The sequence below is a fragment of the Typha angustifolia genome, chromosome 11, assembly GCF_048772165.1.
Source record: "Typha angustifolia cultivar Huaian chromosome 11, ASM4877216v1, whole genome shotgun sequence".
Taxonomy (NCBI): Eukaryota; Viridiplantae; Streptophyta; class Magnoliopsida; order Poales; family Typhaceae; genus Typha; species Typha angustifolia.
In genome coordinates this window covers 1,839,506-1,857,695 of record NC_133249.1, presented here as the reverse complement: position 1 = coordinate 1,857,695, position 18,190 = coordinate 1,839,506, and the positions used below count along the sequence as shown (strand labels likewise).

Here is an 18,190-nt window from a genome sequence, read left to right as displayed (position 1 = left end):
AAAAATCAGCTACTTTATAAAATAAGATCAGTACAATTAAATAATTTTAAAAAGTTATATAATAATTATATTTGATGTGACATAAAAATTAAATTATTTTTTATTAAATAATAAAAGAAAAAGAAAAAGAAAAAGAAAAAGAAAAAATAGTGATTAAAATAATAATCAATTAAAGTAATGCCTTTTTAAGAGAAAAATGTAGGTAATACTTATACTAGCATAGACTTAGATAATTATTTAGTTGATATACGAGTATAAGGAGGCTTGTATTAAAATAAAATTTTAATAAGGGATTTGTGACATAATAGTAGTTTTAAGTGGGGTGGAATTAGTTATAACTATGACAAATGCAAGCATGCGCAAAGTCGTGAGGTATGACCACCCAACTTTGAGGCTATCTCAACCATTGGTGGTGGGAAGAGCAATAAGCCAATAGCTGAATAGCTGATAGCCTTCTTCTTCTTCTTTTTTCCCTTTTAAACTTTAATTAATCATTCTATGAGTCATGCCTTGGCCTACCAAAGATTTCGTATTACATTATATAGACTACATTATGAATATATTTGACGAACTTGGTGGCATCATCATCAATTGACTACTTGAAATAGACTATGAAGACACGTTGGATTGTGGCAGCATAGAAAATATAGAGAAAGGAAAAAGGAAAAAAAGAATCTTGCTAATCCTTTGTTTGCTTGCTTGCTTACAAGCATCAGCCTCTCCTCCCACCAAAATAGTGCCAAAAGAGTACCTAACTTATCCACTGTGTTACCTGCATGTTGTCTGTCGTCTAAGATGGTGCTTAAAATTAATTTAAAGAGGCTCATATTGAATGAGTGAGTCGAAATTTAAATTAATATTTACGCTGTTAGGTTGTAGGAAAAATTATATTTTACCTACACGTGTGGTAAGTTACGATGAAAATAATAATAATAATAATTTTAGTTTAAGCATAATTATAAGAAGATAAAGTAATATAAATAATTTTATAGAGGACTGATAAAATGTGGTGGTGGGGGGGTAGGGGTAGTCACATGCTAGGATTATACGGTAGATTGGCAGGCAAGCATCACGTGATTGATTGGACGGTATAGATTGGATGGCCCATCAAAGGTTCGACTACCGATCGATGGGAGGATCTTTTACTGTCCTTGACCTACATGTCTTTGTTGCCCAGTGTGGAGACTTTGTGTAAATAATCTTTTGCTACCTCAGAATGGCAGCCCAAGAGGAAGTACAGAGAGAATATTACAATCTTAGAAAGGAGGCAACATTCCATTTATGCCAAAGAAACGAAATGGAGAAAGAATGTTTCGGAAAAAGGAACAACAACCAGATATTAGAACAGCATAGATAGATAGATTGCTCACAGTCAAAAATTGAATGCACCAAGAACCAAAAGAGCAGTTGCAATGCTGCATACTTTCCTATGGCACGTAATTTATCGTCTCTAAGATGCTAGAAGATTGCATCACTTAATAATCTCGAGGCTGCGGCCCTCCGCTCTCTTGTTTAAGAGTTCAGGCTCAGCAGCTTAACTTTGTTTCAGGGGAGATCCGTCTGATGACTTTTCGATCGGTATATCTTCGAGAATAGATCCATTCCCAGTTCCTTCAATTTCAACCTTTCCTATAGAACCATCGGTCTCCTCCTTGCCTGGCTCAAGCAAGGCTTCCTTCGCTTTTTCTCTTGAACTTTTTTCTTTCTCAAATTCTTCCTTAGCCAAGGGAGAGAACTGCAAGTCCAAAGACCTCGCAGCGCCTAACCAAGCAAGAACAATCACCAGAAGTATCCCTCCGAGATAGGGAGTCGAGTTGGCGAGAGAACCGAAAGTGAGAATCATGAATTGTTGGATCAGGGCACCTCCTGACTTTCCCAAGGGATTGCAGACAACATCAATGGCTGCCTTCCCTTTAACCTATAAACAAGAGAGAAACAGAAGTATGACCAGGCCATGTTATTCTGCTAGTTTCGATATCAGGTAAATGCTCAACAGAATTAGGGCAGAAAACAATTTATGTACTTGTATTTTGTATCTTCACGTAGAACTTTCTCTAGATGTATATTCATGATGCCAATGCCAAAAGTCAGCAGTTCAAAGGAATTCTGTTAACGTATATATGATAGAAAAGGTGTAGGACAGCAACCTAAACTGCTCATCCATGCCTATTCTAGGCATAACCATCTTGATGTGCTGACATGAAGCATCTTTTAGTCACCATTTTTTTAGTTCTAACAATAAAACATTGTGAATTATAACGCATTTGCTGCCAGACCATCATTATTTATAACATAAAGTGGATATTAGTTTTATAAATTTCACTAGCCTGCCAATCTCATGAGTTTCGTACAAATAAATTCTCATGATGGGCTATTGGGTGGAATGATGAGACCAACATGCAGAGCATTCACTATATGCAGGTAATGTCAATCTATACAGCGAACTAGCATTTTGTTATGGACAAGGATTATGGAGAATTACTGTACTTATACACAATCCATGCTGAGATGCAGACATAAAGCATGCAGATGCACATAAATAATATAAGGGTGGAAAAGTAAACTAACCTTCATATCTTCATCCAAAGGAATATAAGCCATTTCCTTACAAGGATCAAATAAACTGTATTTGGCACTCTTACTGAAGATGTTCTGCATTGCACCCACATAAACGGCTGCTAGAAGGGGAGTCATACCCAGACTGCCCAGCAAGGGAGTCAACGGCTCCCCAAACAAAAGTAGAGAAAAGAAACCGATGCCAGTGATTAGCAAAACTGTGGGAGTGATCATGGCAGCAACTCCCCAGCCAAATTTTCTGAGTATAAGCCGGCCAAGTAACATCATTGTGAAAGTTGCAATTCCGGTAGCAGTTGAAAAATCACCCATAAAAGATGAGTATTCATTTGGACTAGGAAACTGCCATGAACAAGCACAAAGAGAAAAAAATATGGAATCTCAGACAGCTGGGAAATGAGAAAGAAAGAATACCATAAAAGTTAGGACAAAACCAAATGATTTACCTGCGCCTTGAGCTTTGATTTCCATGTGACTTCGACAAGATTGATACTGATACCATATGCAACCACCAAGGTAGCAAGATCCCTCACATATCTTGAAGAGAGCAAAACCTTCAGACTCTCTTTCATACCTAGTTTGGGTTTCTCCTGCAAAGATGCAACTTATAAGTAACTTGCAAGAAGAAAGAAGTTAACAGAAAACCATGCAGAAAGAATTGAACTGCTTACCTTCTTCTTCTTGCGATCAGATTTTGGAAGAGTGGGATCATTCAGAACAAATTTATTCACTCCCCAGTAGATGGCACTAATTATAAGACCAAGAAATACCACGATACTCATCATTCCTTTCAGAGATACTGCCCAACCATCAACTCCTGGACCCAAGTTCTTACGCAGGTTAGAGAAGTATTTCACTGTTCGTCCAGAGAAGATAAGAGCGACATTAGCCCCAAGGCCAAATAGGGGATAGAATTCTTTTGCTTCCTCAACAGTAGTGATCTGAAAAGGGCAAAGCATAACAGTAAGCCCAGTCAAAGAATTACAGGATTAAAAAGTTACCTTTGATATAACTACATATAAAAGGAAGTACACGGCATTAAGTATGGTAACGAAATAGCTCAGAAAAAGTCGGGCACTTGGAAACTCTAGATTTACAATGCAACACATATGTTTTGGACAGAATGTGGTGCTTATTAATATTATTATCAAGTCTTCAATTCTTACTCCAAACTATGTTTCAGATTCAAATAACAACGCTTCTGATAATAAAACCTACCTCTCTCTTCCATAATAAAACTCTAGATTCAGACAACATAATCTTCATCCAGTAAAAGCAAGAGTAAAATTTCTCACAAATGAATTAATGGGGACTGGCTGCAAAGTGGTCCTTGAATAAATGATCGGATTTACAATGCAACACATATGTTTTGGACAGAATGTGGTGCTTATTAATATTATTATCAAGTCTTCAATTCTTACTCCAAACTATGTTTCAGATTCAAATAACAACGCTTCTGATAATAAAACCTACCTCTCTCTTCCATAACAAATTACTGCATAAATTAGTTCTATTTTGATCGGTAAGATTTGTGTCAAGGAAAAGAGGAGGAGGAAGAATCCTTTGGAACATAAATATGTGAGTACAAAAATAAAACAGGTTGTCTCACATGAGATTTCAGAAATTCAAAACACTTAAATCAATTTGAAATTGAGGCCCTCTAGACAAAGCAAAATTACAAGCCAGGAATAAGTTTTAAGACAGAATTTTAATGAGGAAACAGAGGTATAATCAAATTACACTCAGTTAATCTAAAGTATGCACTGTATTAAATTATAAAGAAGGATAGATGTTACTAACCAAAGACCATGATAGTGCATATCATGACATACTTCTACAACAAAAGCACAATTCTTACAAATAGACTGTGATATGCTTATAATTCAAACATTGAAGCTTATTTAACGACATGAGATGAAAGAATCAGTAGGCACAAGTTACCTGGTTAGCAAATCCCCAGAAAAGAACCGAAATTACCACACTTCCCCAAAGCTCTGCCATGACATAAAAGAGGCAGAAGCTCCAGATTCTCAGAATAGCAACGGGCCCAAGAAAGCTCGGGCCAAGAGCGGCAAGGAGCCTGTCGGCCAAGGCAGTGGGGTGGATAACATCCCTGAGAGGATAAAGGACAAAGGCAAAGGCTCCAAAGAAAGCAATAAAGGGAAATATAACGGTGTAAAAAAGAGCCTCCTTGGAGAGCACATTCGAGAGCTTGGTGTACAAAAGCATGAAGCCAATAGCCATGGGCAAGTTAACCCATGTCTTTAAGAAGGGTATAATCTCAGCACTGCTCCCTTTCGCGGTCACCACCAGCACATCCTTGGTATCTCTAAGAATAGTATAGTTGAAAAGGATGCAGAAGAACATAAGCCCAAGTGGTACAATCTTCTTAAGAGTCGCAATCTCCACTCCCAAGAACTTGGGCTTCTCCTTATTCTCGATAAAACCACCACCATCAGCCGAAATCGAGGCTTCGGCCCTACAAACGAACCGACTCCTCCTTCTTAACGAAAGCCCATGAGCCAAACTCCCATCTTTGCAGGAAAAGAGCAACCTTTCGGATCCAGAATCTGACAAAGCTCTCGCCTTTCTGGCGAAGCCATGAGAATTCTCACCATGGTTTCGGATTCCGGTGGTTGTTGAAGGAAATCCACCGAGTTTTGAGGTGTTCCGCAAGGAGACATGGCTTCTTAGGCTGGGGAGGGTGCGGAAATCTCTGGGTTTGGGCTTAAGGTGGAGGGATAGTAGGCCCTTAGCGTGGATAACTCCCTCCATATCTCCTCAGAGGAGCTTCTTATCCCCTCGTACTTATTCCGGGAGGGGAATTGGAGAGGAGATACGGAGGGAGAAGCGCAAGAAAGAGGAATAGTCTCGGAAACCCATATCTTCATCTATATCGCACTTGATAAGATATTTTCCTCCCACTAAACTATTTCATATCCGAACAGGTTGTATACGACTGTATTAGATCCGCCGTTGATTCTGCCAGGTACCAATCCATACCGTTTGTAGAGAGAGATGAGATACGGTTGTATAAAGCCCACTAGGAAGTCTCAACTCTCAAGTAGGGTTTTTCCGCTTCAATTCCTACTGGGTTTTGATATTAGTTTAAAGGGAAACTGGCATTTAACACCATGCCTAATAAACTTTTACGATTTAAGTCCTCTATTTTTAATACTTATAAATTGACTCTTACTTTGGTGAAAAATAATATTATGTCAACTATTAATAGTTTTTTTCTTTATAAACTATCCTTACTTTCTTTCTACACATATTTCTTCTTCCTTCTTATACAAGAGATTTTAGAGCAGAAAAAAAAAAGTAAACTAGACTAATATAATATAGACTAAAAAGTAGGATGTAAAATGTAAAATGTTTTTCTAAGTTTATTGACCTAGTAGATGATGTTTAAATTTTGCAAGTGTTTAGGACTGGTGAGGTAGGTTTGTGGCCAATTAAGCTAATGCCTGTCTAATTTAATAAATATTCACACTACCACCAACCCCATCGCTTGTGAAAGTGCCCCTTAAACAGCTTCTAGTGTAGACTAATGCAACTTGGCAACCTCCAAAATAGAAAGTAAAATTAAAAGCCAATCCACATGGAATTTGTCATTCGGCTACTTTTTTCTCTACATTTAGAGAAGCACCCTAATGACATACTAATTGGCTTATTGATATATTAAATGGTATAATAATACCTGCCTCTTTATCTAATATCTCATTTTGTATCAATTATATTTATATTTACTCATTTCTATTTTATTATTAAAAATATTATTTTATATACTTTATTTTTTCTCTTTCCTTTCTGTAAATTAATATATAACTAAATATTGAAATAATTTGAATGGATTAGAACACACGAGTTTGTGCTTTTGAAATAGAAGGGTAGGTGGTGGACTGCACACAGTTTTCTCTTATATTGACTGGCGACTAGTTGTTAATGAAGCAATAAGAAATCCAATGTAAGCTTCAAAATCCATGAGTTAGACCTTTCTACTAGTCTGACTATGTTATCTCACTTTCAAAAACAAAGTTTGTTCAATTATTTCATTATCTTCACATTGCATCCTAATTTTTCTTTTATTCGTGTCGCTTTAATTTCCAAATAAATGCGAACAAACTAAGTAACTATTAATAAATTATTATGATTAATCATTTATGTTGAGCAAGCATATAATTATGGCCGAAATTTTGAGTTAAATGAGACATTTTATTGCTAATTTTTCTCATATTTAGAGGTAAAACGACAGATTCACAACATCCCACCAGTTTAAGATTTGGCATAGAATGAGAACTTGTGAGATAGTCAAATTTCTCGCACGGAAAACAGGGGCGTATAAAGTAAATCTAAGAGGACCAATTTAATTTAAAGTTTGAAACCGTCAACGCCACCAACCAATTCAAAATCCACGAACCATCCGTCGTGATTAATACGATGGCGTCACGTCCCGAGACATCCAAGTCTTAGAATTACTCAAACGTGGCCCCAAAAATAAATTTTAAAAAGAAAATGAATATAAAATAAACCGCCGCACTTTCTTCGTTTCCGTACGGTCAGGCAGCTGGGGCGCAGTCATAGTCGTCATCGTCGTCGTCGTCGTCGTCGCCTTCGTAAGCATAATTATAACCTTCATGGATAGCCATTGGAGTCTCGGAGCGGAGGCGAGAAGTGGAAGAGCTAAGCGGAGTAAAGCGAGAGAGAGAGTGGCTGTTCCTTATCTTTTGGGCTGGAATGGAGGGCTGAGATGTGGTGCTCTATATAGGCGTCGGAAAATGTGGACACCTCGTTCCGGCACAAGATTGGCACGCGCAAAGTGTGCCCGGCTCAACGCCGGGGACGACGTGGCACGAAAAGGAGGCGCCACGTCTGGTCTGGAGTATACACTTGGAAAGGGAAAGGGAAGGCCTTTGGCCCTTGGGGATTCTTGGCGAGCTTAGAGGGAGATTAGTGGGTAAAGATGTGAGGATGCTTTTGGGTGGTCACTTTGGTTAGCATTTTAACTTTTAACTGCAAACCCGGTCTACATAATAACTGGGCCTAAGCTTTTTAGCCCAAGGTTCTGAGCCCAAGATGAGATCCAGTATATATTTATGCTTGCAAGTGAGGGTATCAAAATAAACGAGCGTTGAGCTGAACTGACCTATATAAAATTTTGAGTTCCAGCTCAACCTGAGTCGATATATATTTATAAGCATAATCATTATCCTTAGATATTTTATCTAATGATTTAGCTAGGTTTAGCTTGAAAATAGTCTAGTTTTAGACTTAAGCTTGATTTGGATTCGAACTAGCTCGACTTCGAAGAGCAACTCAGCAATACGATGGACTTAGAACGATGACTCGACAGAATTTAACTCAGAGATATAATTCAATCGTGCAATGACTTAGAGTTTAGATTAGATGGCTTTGTATGTTGGCTACAACTTAGTGAAACTTAAGCGATTTTATATCAATGGAGAGGTAGCCATTTGATATCTGATTTTTAGGGTTTTAAATAATAATAATAATAATAAAAAGGCTGTAAAAATATAGATGCATAGACTTCTCTTTTCAAAACTAGGCCAGTCTTTGCTAGACTACTACGTGATCATCCTACGGTCTCTATTGAGTGCTACAATCTCGTCGAGTCAGAATCGAGTCATCACATCCATCAACCCATATAAATTGGAGGCAAGCAGGGCAAACTTTGATCTTGTGAATCCATAGCAAGTGATAGAATCTCCTCAAATGCATAAAGAATAGGATCATATTATATCCATACTTTTACCTTTGTTGATATCTTCCACATGCAAGGAGAGTAGATAGATGTCCAACCTAACGACTAGTAGCTTCAATGCTCACCAAATATAAAATGTCGTCAACTTTACCTCCTCCTTCACCGAATATGCACTTCTTCCACATCTAGTCTCACTTTTTTATGTGGATGGTTTGGCTCTTCTCATCAAATTTCTCACTTGCGTCTAATCATCAAAAGGCGCAATTCTTGATAATTATATGGTAGATTTTTATGAATTTTCTTCTCCTTTTTTATATGAAAAGGTAATGGATTGTTTCAAAACATTCACCTCTGTTTGCCTAACAGAGAATCTGGAAAGCAAGATGGGTCCCCACAGATATGGTCCTGTGATGTAGAAAAGATCTCAGCAGTGAGCCACTGAGCCTGAGAAGACCCCCACATGAGTTGTTCATCTCCTCTGAGCAAGTGGTCAGAATATTGAATTCAATCTGTTTGTTCTTAGATACAGATTCTGGTGGTAGGAAGAATTAAAATAACTTCAGGAAAGGTTCAAAATTTTGGTTCCCCTCTTCTCTTATTGTGATTTGCATTGATTATGGCCAAGAAAGGTGTCAACTGGTCTATACTTATTTGTTTTAATATTTTAAAAGTAAACCCTTTTATTTAATCGTATATCTTTTGGAGTTAACAGACCATATAACTTTCAACAATTTAAATATGAAAAAGTAAAATAATTCTTATTCTAATTTATAATCTCATATATTTATCTTAATTAAGGATATTTTAATTTTTATCATTACATTTTAATTGAGAGTGTATCTATATAAATAAAATATGTTTTGAGAAGTATATATATATATATATATATCGAATTTAAAAGTGCATGCAAACAAATAAGAGATATTTTAAGGATATACAAACAAAATACCCTTTGTTGTTCTGTGCCAAGATTATCCTGTGACTATTGTTTAAGTAAAAGAAACCCTAAATGTATATAAATGAGCAGAGTATGCAATTAGTTAATAGATTGTGAACTTAAATATCTCTATGTATCAAAATGAGCTGACCTTACTATATCACCTTTGAACTTTCAAATCATGTGAGATATTTTTCAATTCTCAAAACCTTTTTAGATGAATTTGCAATGTTGGGGAGGGAAATTTTTTGATTTCTGGGAAAGGACTGTTTGCATTTAATCATGGATTGTCTAGGCCCAGAAGTTAAGTTGGTATGAATAGTGAAGTGTACTTAGTCTTTTATATCTCTTTGTTGGCAGTTGGCAATGAATGATCCCAAGTAGTAGGAAACAAAGAGGGACGATTGCCTCTGCTCTGAATTACCTTATTAAAGCCTTAAAAAGCATTGACAGATACTGGCACAAAAACTAGTTACATCTTCTGAATTACCTTATTAAAAAGCCTCTGTTCATCTTTGATAGTTTATCTTTTGTCATTTTCGAACCACTGTGTGATTTGGCTATTAAAGAAAGGGAAAGCATGTGTGATCAAAATGCATGGAGAAGATGTACGCATTGGAGTTTCTCACATACAATTTTAAATGCTTAAGTACGTCTGTTAGATTAATTATTTAACGAACGATGTATATTATATCTTAACAAACTTTCACACATTATATGCAGCTCCTAGTACTACTATGTTATAGATAGTCAGTTGATCCAAAAGGAACTCTGCCATCTAATTGTCCAAAAGTTTAACATCATGAAGCAGTTAACATAATTCAGATGTTATTAGCAGGAAATCTAACCAGCTGATGCTATGGGTGAGTAAGTCTAACCGAAACTTAGCTTGGTTTTTTCTGTTTCTCTCTTACATAAATGATGTTGGTCTTCTTTGTAGGATTAGGGTCAGATAGTAGAAGAAGGTGGAACATAAATCCCCTCTAATGATTGCCTTATGCAATTGTGGGCCTTAATGATGATAATTACCAGAGGGAGACATAGAGGTTAAAGAAGAATCTAGAGAGTTATTGTTTTCTTGTTTTACTATAGAAGCTACACCTAAGAAATGGGCTCCAGCTATGGGGTGGAATGACTGGATTATGAATCAGATACTATCATTTAGTCGTCCCTCTCTCCATCTTGTTTCCAATTTGAAACTCTGCAGTATAGTATGGACTACCAAAAGAAGTGGTCCTGAAGCCAAGATTGCAAGACTGCAAACCCCATCCGATTGTCCCAGCAAGGATACGGGGAATATAATCACATAAAACTTCACTAGCTAAGCTGCTAATTATTGCTACACTTCGTTGTCGTCGCCAAAGAAAAAGGAGACAAATCTGGCAGAAATTTCTTCTATAATTTGACTCTATTTCCATCCATAAAATCAGACGTTGCAGTTTGCTTTGACTTATTGCTCACTAATTTAGGTCTCATACCTCTTAATTTATCTTTTTAGCTATCGAAACAACACTGGCTCTGAGAAACAGTGGGCATTTGCACTAAAAAGTTGGTAAATTTTAGAAGGGGGGGGAGGGGGAGAAAGAGTTTCGAGGATAGGTCGAGGTTGGTGGGAAGGAGGAGGAGTCCGTCAAAGTACTCTGAAAGCTGCTTTATTCTCGCCGCGCGTGAGGTGTGAGCCGGAACTACCCCATCACGAGTGGCGCCATTCTTTCCTTCCGTGGTCGGATAGATGACGGTTTATACGACATGTCCTCCTACCGGTATCATCATCATACGCCGCTCCACGTTCGGCTTCGGCCTCGCGATCTCCACGTGTCAGCTAGAGCATACATTATGGACCAGATTATCTCGGGATTCTCTGGTGTGAGCCCCACAGCCCCTGAGACGGTTTTCGGTCCGACCACGATCCAGCCCACTAACCAACCGTCGCTCCTCGGGACCAGCACCCACCGGAAATCCCCAGACGACCCCTCACAGTTCCCCCTTAATCTCGAAACTGCCCTCCATTTATCTAAACGGACCCGGCCCACCGGCAGATCATTTCAGGCTGTCACGGCCGCGCAGCGGGGCCCACCAAATTGTGTGGGTTGTGGTACGCTGTCCTCGATCGCAAATCTCGAGTCTATCGTGGGGCCAGCGGAATCTCGATGACACCAACGACATCGATAGACACGATCGAGGCCTCGATCCTCGATCAGACGGTGCAGCTTTATCCTCGTAATGATCGAGCCACTAGAGAGGGCGTTTTCGCCATTTCACTACAGTGCCAGGCGCGCGACAGCGCCTTAAGCAATAAGCTGGTTTAATTACAGGGTGTGTGTGAGAGAGAAGACCCAAAGATATCAAAGTTATTACAATAATTAATTAAGTTATTATTAGCGACTTATATGGTGCCATAAGAATCCTCTCTTCCTCTATGTTCTGTAGACTCTTATCGGAGTTCATCGTTGTCACTTGAATAACTCTTCTCTCGTCTTCCTCTTGCTTGCTTCGATTTGAAATTTTCGATATCGAAACCCCAATCCATGGAGTTACCGATCGATCCGTCGCGTGATCGGCTTCCTGTTATACAGCTTCAATCGTCGGGAGATGGCCGGAGTCGGCAGTGACGACTAAGGGTTTTGGTTGCCTCGTTCTTCTTGCTCTTATTCTTGTTCAGGTATTTGTCTCCGGTGTTATCCGAGTATAAGACGATTGATCGATCGAGTTATAGCTCCGGCCATGGCACCGGGGGCGAAGGGGAATCTGGAGAGGATTCGTAGGGGATTCCGCACGGCGGCGTTTATGCTGACGATGGTGGCGTCGCTTCTTCTCCTGTCGGCGCCGGTGCTTGTGGCTGTGGGTGACGTGGCGGTGTCGCTTGCACTTGCGTCGAGATTCGCGTGCGCGAGGTGCTACAGTTTGAGGAGTCACATGGAGAGATACGGGTTCAAGAGCTCGTTGATGGATATACCTCTCGTTTCTATCGTTAGATCCCTCATAATCACATGTAACTTTTGCTCATCTTTCTTTTTCGTTAACAAAATCTTTCCTGTTCCACTTGAAATAGTAGAGTTTCTTTTACCTGGGAATTTTCGTGAAATTTGCGCATACAGACAGCTTTTTGGGTTTTCCTAGGTTGGCTAGATTTTTTTTTTTCAAATGATTGAAAACGAAATGCTCCGTTGCCTATGAATGAATGCATATTGCTTCCTAGATTTCAAAATAAAGATGAAATGTCATCTAGTTAGGGTTTTGTAAAGAAGATTTGCTATTCTTAAAAAAGCAACGAGAATCTTGTATTTGCTCATGTATTTTGTTTGTTATAATTTTGTGCTTCTAATAAATGAGATTACTGAAATTTGTCTGGGAACTGAGTTGTGAAATAAATGTGCTAATGTGCTACCGTGTGACAAATTTTGAGTTAGATGTTGAAGAATTTTCATTATCTCATCTACTGATTTCATCTGCTTCTGGAGTTGGTCGATTATTTTTGAGGTTATGACTTTTTCTTAAATATTTTGTGGTGAACTTTTTGAGAATATTTTGTAAAACTATGTACTGAATCTACATATTGAGTTTGGAAACTTTCGTTTCTACTTTTCTTCTAGACGTTAATTTATGATGATTATCTTCCCTTTCTTGTTCCTATTGACCTTTCACTTAAAAGGTGATGATGAGTAAAAAGTAGAAGTAAATGAAGTTTCACACAAATTTCTTAGTTATGATGATTAAATCTTAATCATGGTCATATGTTATGCTTTGCAGGTGTTTATTCTTTGTGTGATGGTCCTGGGCTTTCTCAGGGTCCTTATCTTGGAATAGCAACACTATGTTCTGTAGCTTCTTTTCTCTTCCTGTCCATTAAGGCTTGTGTTTATACTTCTATATCTGACATTGGACCTGAAGCTCCACCATCTTTGTCTAGTGAGAATCTTCATTGGAGGAGACCATGGGGGATGCCTGTTCTTTTTCTTTCTTCCTTGGTTTTCGCTCTTGGTCATGTCCTAATTGCCTACAGGACAAGCTGCAGAGCACGCAGAAAACTTCTGTTTCACCGTGTAGACCCAGAATCAGTATGTTCATTTCATGTTTCCATATCTGCTATGTTTTCTTGTTCTTCCTTTATGTCTTTGGGAATTGGGATACACTAAATATTGTAGTGCATCCTCCTGTTAAAGTTGGAGTCCTGATGATCTTCTATTTCAGTTATTATTTCTGATCTTGTCATATTTTTGTTTCAGGTGTTGGCAAGCATGAATGTCTTTTCTGGATATCACAAGGTTCCTAGATCTCCCACACCCTGTAGTGGAAAAATTTACTCGAAGAGTGACACCGAAACAAAGAGAAAGTCCATATTTCGTTATGAACGTGATCTTCCGATCAGTTTCCTTGCAGACACTGACAGTTTGTTTGTTATCTGCCAAGGAATTACAATACATTACAAGCTTAACCTATTTGAGTCACCTCCCTCTCTTAGTTTAGCCTACTCTCCCTTCCATGGAAGCCGCAATAATGCAAATCCTTCAAACCTTTCCTTAGGAAGGGCCAAACTTGAAAGCCCCCCACCAGTTTCACCTCAAACCCACTATCCTTTCAATAGGAGCTTCAGTAACCAGAGTCATAGTAACTCTCTTTATGCTCCACTATTGACAGAATCACCAAACTCATCCACTTTCTTATTAAATGACATTCCTCGGTTGAGTCTTGATGGTGGCAATAGTGATTTATGTTCATCTAAGTTGGTGAATTTTGAAGACAAGAGGAAAATTGCTGTTGTCTTGGTGCATGGGTTTGGAGGAGGTGTCTTCTCGTGGAGACATGTGGCTAGTGTGCTTGCTAGGCAGGTAGGATGCACAGTTGTAGCTTTTGATCGACCTGGGTGGGGATTGACATCTCGACCACGCAGGAAGGATTGGGAAGACAAGCAGTTGCCAAACCCATATAAGCTTGAATCTCAGGTGATTCTCCTACTCTTATATAAGATACTATGTTATCGATTCTGGCCTGTTGCATGCGCAATTAATTTATCTGTATGTACATGACGACACATTTGTTCATTAGTTGTCCCTCAGTAATTAAAGATGATTTATATTCTCTTTGTTAAGAAATAGGAAATAGGGAATCATTTTCTGAAATTGTGATTCATGCCTTGTGATGGGATAATGCTATTCTCCACATGATTTCGTTATGTCCTAACTTTTTGCTAAGTTTTTGTCTTTTATAAAGGAGATTCTGTCCTAGTATACTATACTTTTAAGCTTTCAATTTCAATGAACTATCATCTAACATGCTCTTTATTCTTTTCTAAAATCAGAAAGCTCTTCTATTTTCCTTTAGCTGGTGCAGGAAATTAGGCTCATCAAACCGGATGACTGGGAAAAACTCCGAGAAAAATTTCTTCAAGGAGCATATTTGTGAACTAGAATCCCTTAAGCCTTATGGGCCACATATTCTGAAGCCTGTCTACATCTAATGCTTACTTTTGGAACTTGAAGTCGTCTATCATTGGCTTTTCGTTTATCTCTATAGACCAAATACTAGCTTTGGACTCTCTTGCCTCTGGACAGATACAGAAACACTTGGAATTGCACGACTGCCTTAGTATGTTTTAAACCACATAAATGGCCAATTGGGCCACTCCATTCGTTCAGATACTTTTTCTCTAGATTTGATTAACATGCATCATTTGTGTCATGTTCAGCCAACGTATGAGATCATAGCATCAATTGGTTACTTTCTGCTTGACTCTTCTGTTGGCCTCTACTGTTATAGGGCCAAATTCTGCATTACTTTTAGTTTTGCATTTGATGACACTATGGTAATTATCTTATTTCATCATCTTTAACTCAGGTCAAACACTTGTTTGTATGCTCTGTACGTTCTTATAGATTTTCAAATAATGTGTGAAATTTCTAAACCCAGGTCTGCTTTATGTCCTTCTGCAGGTTGATCTTCTTACCTCATTTTGCTTAGAACTGGGTTTCTCACATGTAATTTTTGTTGGTCATGATGATGGAGGCCTTCTTGCCCTCAAGGCGGCTGAGAAGCTCCGATCTTCTGCTGATTCAGCCAGGGTAAGTAACTGCCCCAACTGCAGTTAGTTTTTCTTATTATTTGCATAAGTATCTTTCTAGCCTTATGAAAGGTGCTGTCCGAGGTTGCTAGATTTACAAAATTTGTTTATCTAATAGGTAAAAGTTAAGGGAGTGGTTCTAGTAGGTGTCAGCTTATCTAGAGAAGTTGTCCCCGCCTTTGCCCGGATACTGCTGCATACTCCACTGGGTAAGAAGCACATGGTCCGCCCACTGCTGCGCACTGAGATCACTCAAGTGATTAATCGTCGTGCATGGTATGATTCCACCAAGCTAACAACAGAGATTTTGAACCTCTACAAGGTGAACTTTGACATCATATTCTCTGTCTCGTTTTGAATTGTATTTTTAACTCCACATGATATCATCATTTTTATGGTCTAGGTGGGGTGGTCTTGTGGGTGGTTTTTTGAGACATATTACATTAACTGCTAAATTCATGATTGCCCTTTCACTAACTTTTAGGAAATAGAAGTACTTTCGATCTCTGAAAATTGCTACTTTTCCTTGAAGTAATGGTAATGCTTGTTGAGAATTGAATCTGCGAACAATTAGTGGCAGATATATTTTTTTTATAGCAATTGTAGTATTTGTGGAGGATATAGAAGAGGTCCAAATTTTCTGTCATACTCAATTTAAATAAAATGTTTTGCATTTAGGCGCCACTATTTGTGGAAGGTTGGGATGAAGCGCTTCATGAAATAGGACGGCTGTCATTTGCAACTGTCCTCTCGCCACAAAATGCGGCAGCATTGTTGAAATCAGTTGAAGACCTTCCTGTTCTGGTTGTAGTGGGTGCAGAGGATGTGCTTGTTTCTTTCAAGTCAGCTCAAAACATGGCTTCGAGACTTGTAAATTCTGTAAGTATTTCTGATCTACCCTATTTGCCGTGTGCTATGGCTACTATCTGATATGACTCTATTTTGTCCCTACAAAGATATATATATAAGATGAGGATAGTAAGTTGAGGCTCTGTTTGATGATTTCATCAGTGATTCACCAGCCACTATATTCAGGGATCCCACCTTATTCTCAAACCTTTAAAGAAAAAAATGCACTTGCTTGATTTTGAGAGCTCCACAAACCCCAACTACTTATCTTTACAAGCAATGGTTGCTCAATCATTGTGTCGAATATTCTTCCAAAACCTGCCGTTTTGGCCTGTTCTGTCGAATATTTGTATCTGAATAATCTCTAATTGGCCTTATTATTCTTTTATTTTGCAGAGACTTGTAGCAATATCAGGATGTGGACATCTTCCACACGAGGAGTGTCCAAAGGCACTACTTTCCGCCCTATCCCCTTTCATATCTAGATTGCTTTCATCTGAGGACGCCTTGCAAAGACAGTAGCATATTTATTTCTCCATTTTTCTCTTCTTCTTTTTTTCTCCTCACTTATTTCTCTTCAAAGAGAAGAGATCTCTAACCTGTGTTTTCTTTGGCTATTTATAGTTGGGTAGGGTTGAGTTGCGTGGGTCAGGATTGAGTGCCTAGTTCTGGAGCCAGACCCGGTAGTCGAGGGTTACTAGTGCTCCCATAATTTTGTTTCTATTTCATCTTTATGCAATGTCCATTGGGATGATTTCTATCAAGCAAGTCAGATTTGCACAGCTTGCAATAGCACATAAACTGTTTTGTTTATTTGCTTGTTAAATAATTAGTCGCCACAACGTCTGATTAAACAATTTGTTGACGTTGCATAGAGTTGTAAATCACTCAGCCGGCAGCACTAAGCAGGTGACATGATACACGTTGTCTGGAGGATTCGTACAGCTTGCTGTAGAACAGGACTATTTGTACATTTGCTTTTTTGATAATTAGTTTACTCGCATTGATTAAATAATTTGATTGACATCGCATAGAGTTGTAAATTACTTGGCCGCCAGCACTTGAAGCCGTTGACAATTTGACATTATACGGTATACTGTCTATTGCCAAAATTGCTTATATTTGTGCCTCCAGGACTCTTACAACTGTTGCATATGGGAACTCTAGTCTACTTGGCAAATCCATTTTTGCTGAATTAAAATCTTCTACTTTTATGCTTGAATGCGGAAGTAGTGGCGATGAATACATTTGAAGAGATCTCTTGCAGAAGATAATGCTCAACTGTTGTTTCAATTACGCGCTTTTCCTTTTTCTTAAATTAACCCGGTGTTTGTAATAACCTTCACTTTAACTATTTTAAACGCTTTAAGTAACTTCATACACGCTTTTAGTTCAAGCTAGGGTCTCATCCTCCCCATTAGACCTATTTCTCATGCCGAGCAATAGAAATTTTCATATATATATACATATATATATACATATACTTTTAATTAATGGTCACTGAAAATTTCCAAATTATCAGGATTACCACTAAATATTTTCTCTTTCATAATTATCATTATGATTAATTTTTGACAAAACTTTCACATAAATGAGATTTTTTTTATTGTACTGTGATATTATGTATAATATTAGATAGCTTGCAGACCATTTAAAATAATTTATAAAAGGAAAATTAATCTCTTTTTTTAATCTGTCGTAATCATATTTAAATAGATTTAACTAACAAAATAATATTTTGAAGAATGAAACAGCAACTATGATATTTTAAAAAACTTATGTGATAATTATATAAAAAACCTATATGTGTGTGTGTGGCACTGCCGAATCAAAGCAACACGTTTTCGCAAGTAAAAAGGTATTTTACTTTTACTCAAAACAACGTTCAATAACATGCAGCAGGTTCGTCATATTCATAGCAAAGCAACACGTTTTCGCAAGTGAAAAAAGTCCTTTATTTAACTCAAAACGACGTCCAATAATATGTAACAGGCTCGTCATATTCATAGCCAAGCAGGAGAAATAGCAATTCTGCAGCACCTATTAAAAA

At 38.0% G+C, this 18,190-nt stretch overlaps 2 protein-coding genes across 2 annotated transcripts; one reads left to right on the top strand and one right to left on the bottom strand.

Annotated features, from left to right (window-relative positions):
* Positions 1-1,256: 1,256 nt before the first annotated feature.
* LOC140769720 (ADP,ATP carrier protein 1, chloroplastic-like) lies at positions 1,257-5,449 on the bottom strand. Its single transcript, XM_073110567.1, has 5 exons — positions 4,516-5,449; positions 3,246-3,515; positions 3,021-3,164; positions 2,569-2,916; positions 1,257-1,918 (listed from the first exon to the last, which is right to left on the bottom strand). Exons 1-5 carry the CDS (start codon positions 5,347-5,349, stop codon positions 1,535-1,537), a joined length of 1,980 nt encoding a protein of 659 aa, XP_072966668.1. The 5' UTR covers positions 5,350-5,449; the 3' UTR covers positions 1,257-1,534.
* A 6,153-nt stretch (positions 5,450-11,602) lies between these two features.
* On the top strand, positions 11,603-16,922 carry LOC140770486 (uncharacterized). Its single transcript, XM_073111699.1, has 7 exons — positions 11,603-12,225; positions 12,984-13,291; positions 13,460-14,176; positions 15,164-15,292; positions 15,410-15,613; positions 15,970-16,170; positions 16,537-16,922. Exons 1-7 carry the CDS (start codon positions 11,958-11,960, stop codon positions 16,660-16,662), a joined length of 1,953 nt encoding a protein of 650 aa, XP_072967800.1. The 5' UTR covers positions 11,603-11,957; the 3' UTR covers positions 16,663-16,922.
* The last annotated feature ends 1,268 nt before the right edge of the window (positions 16,923-18,190 follow it).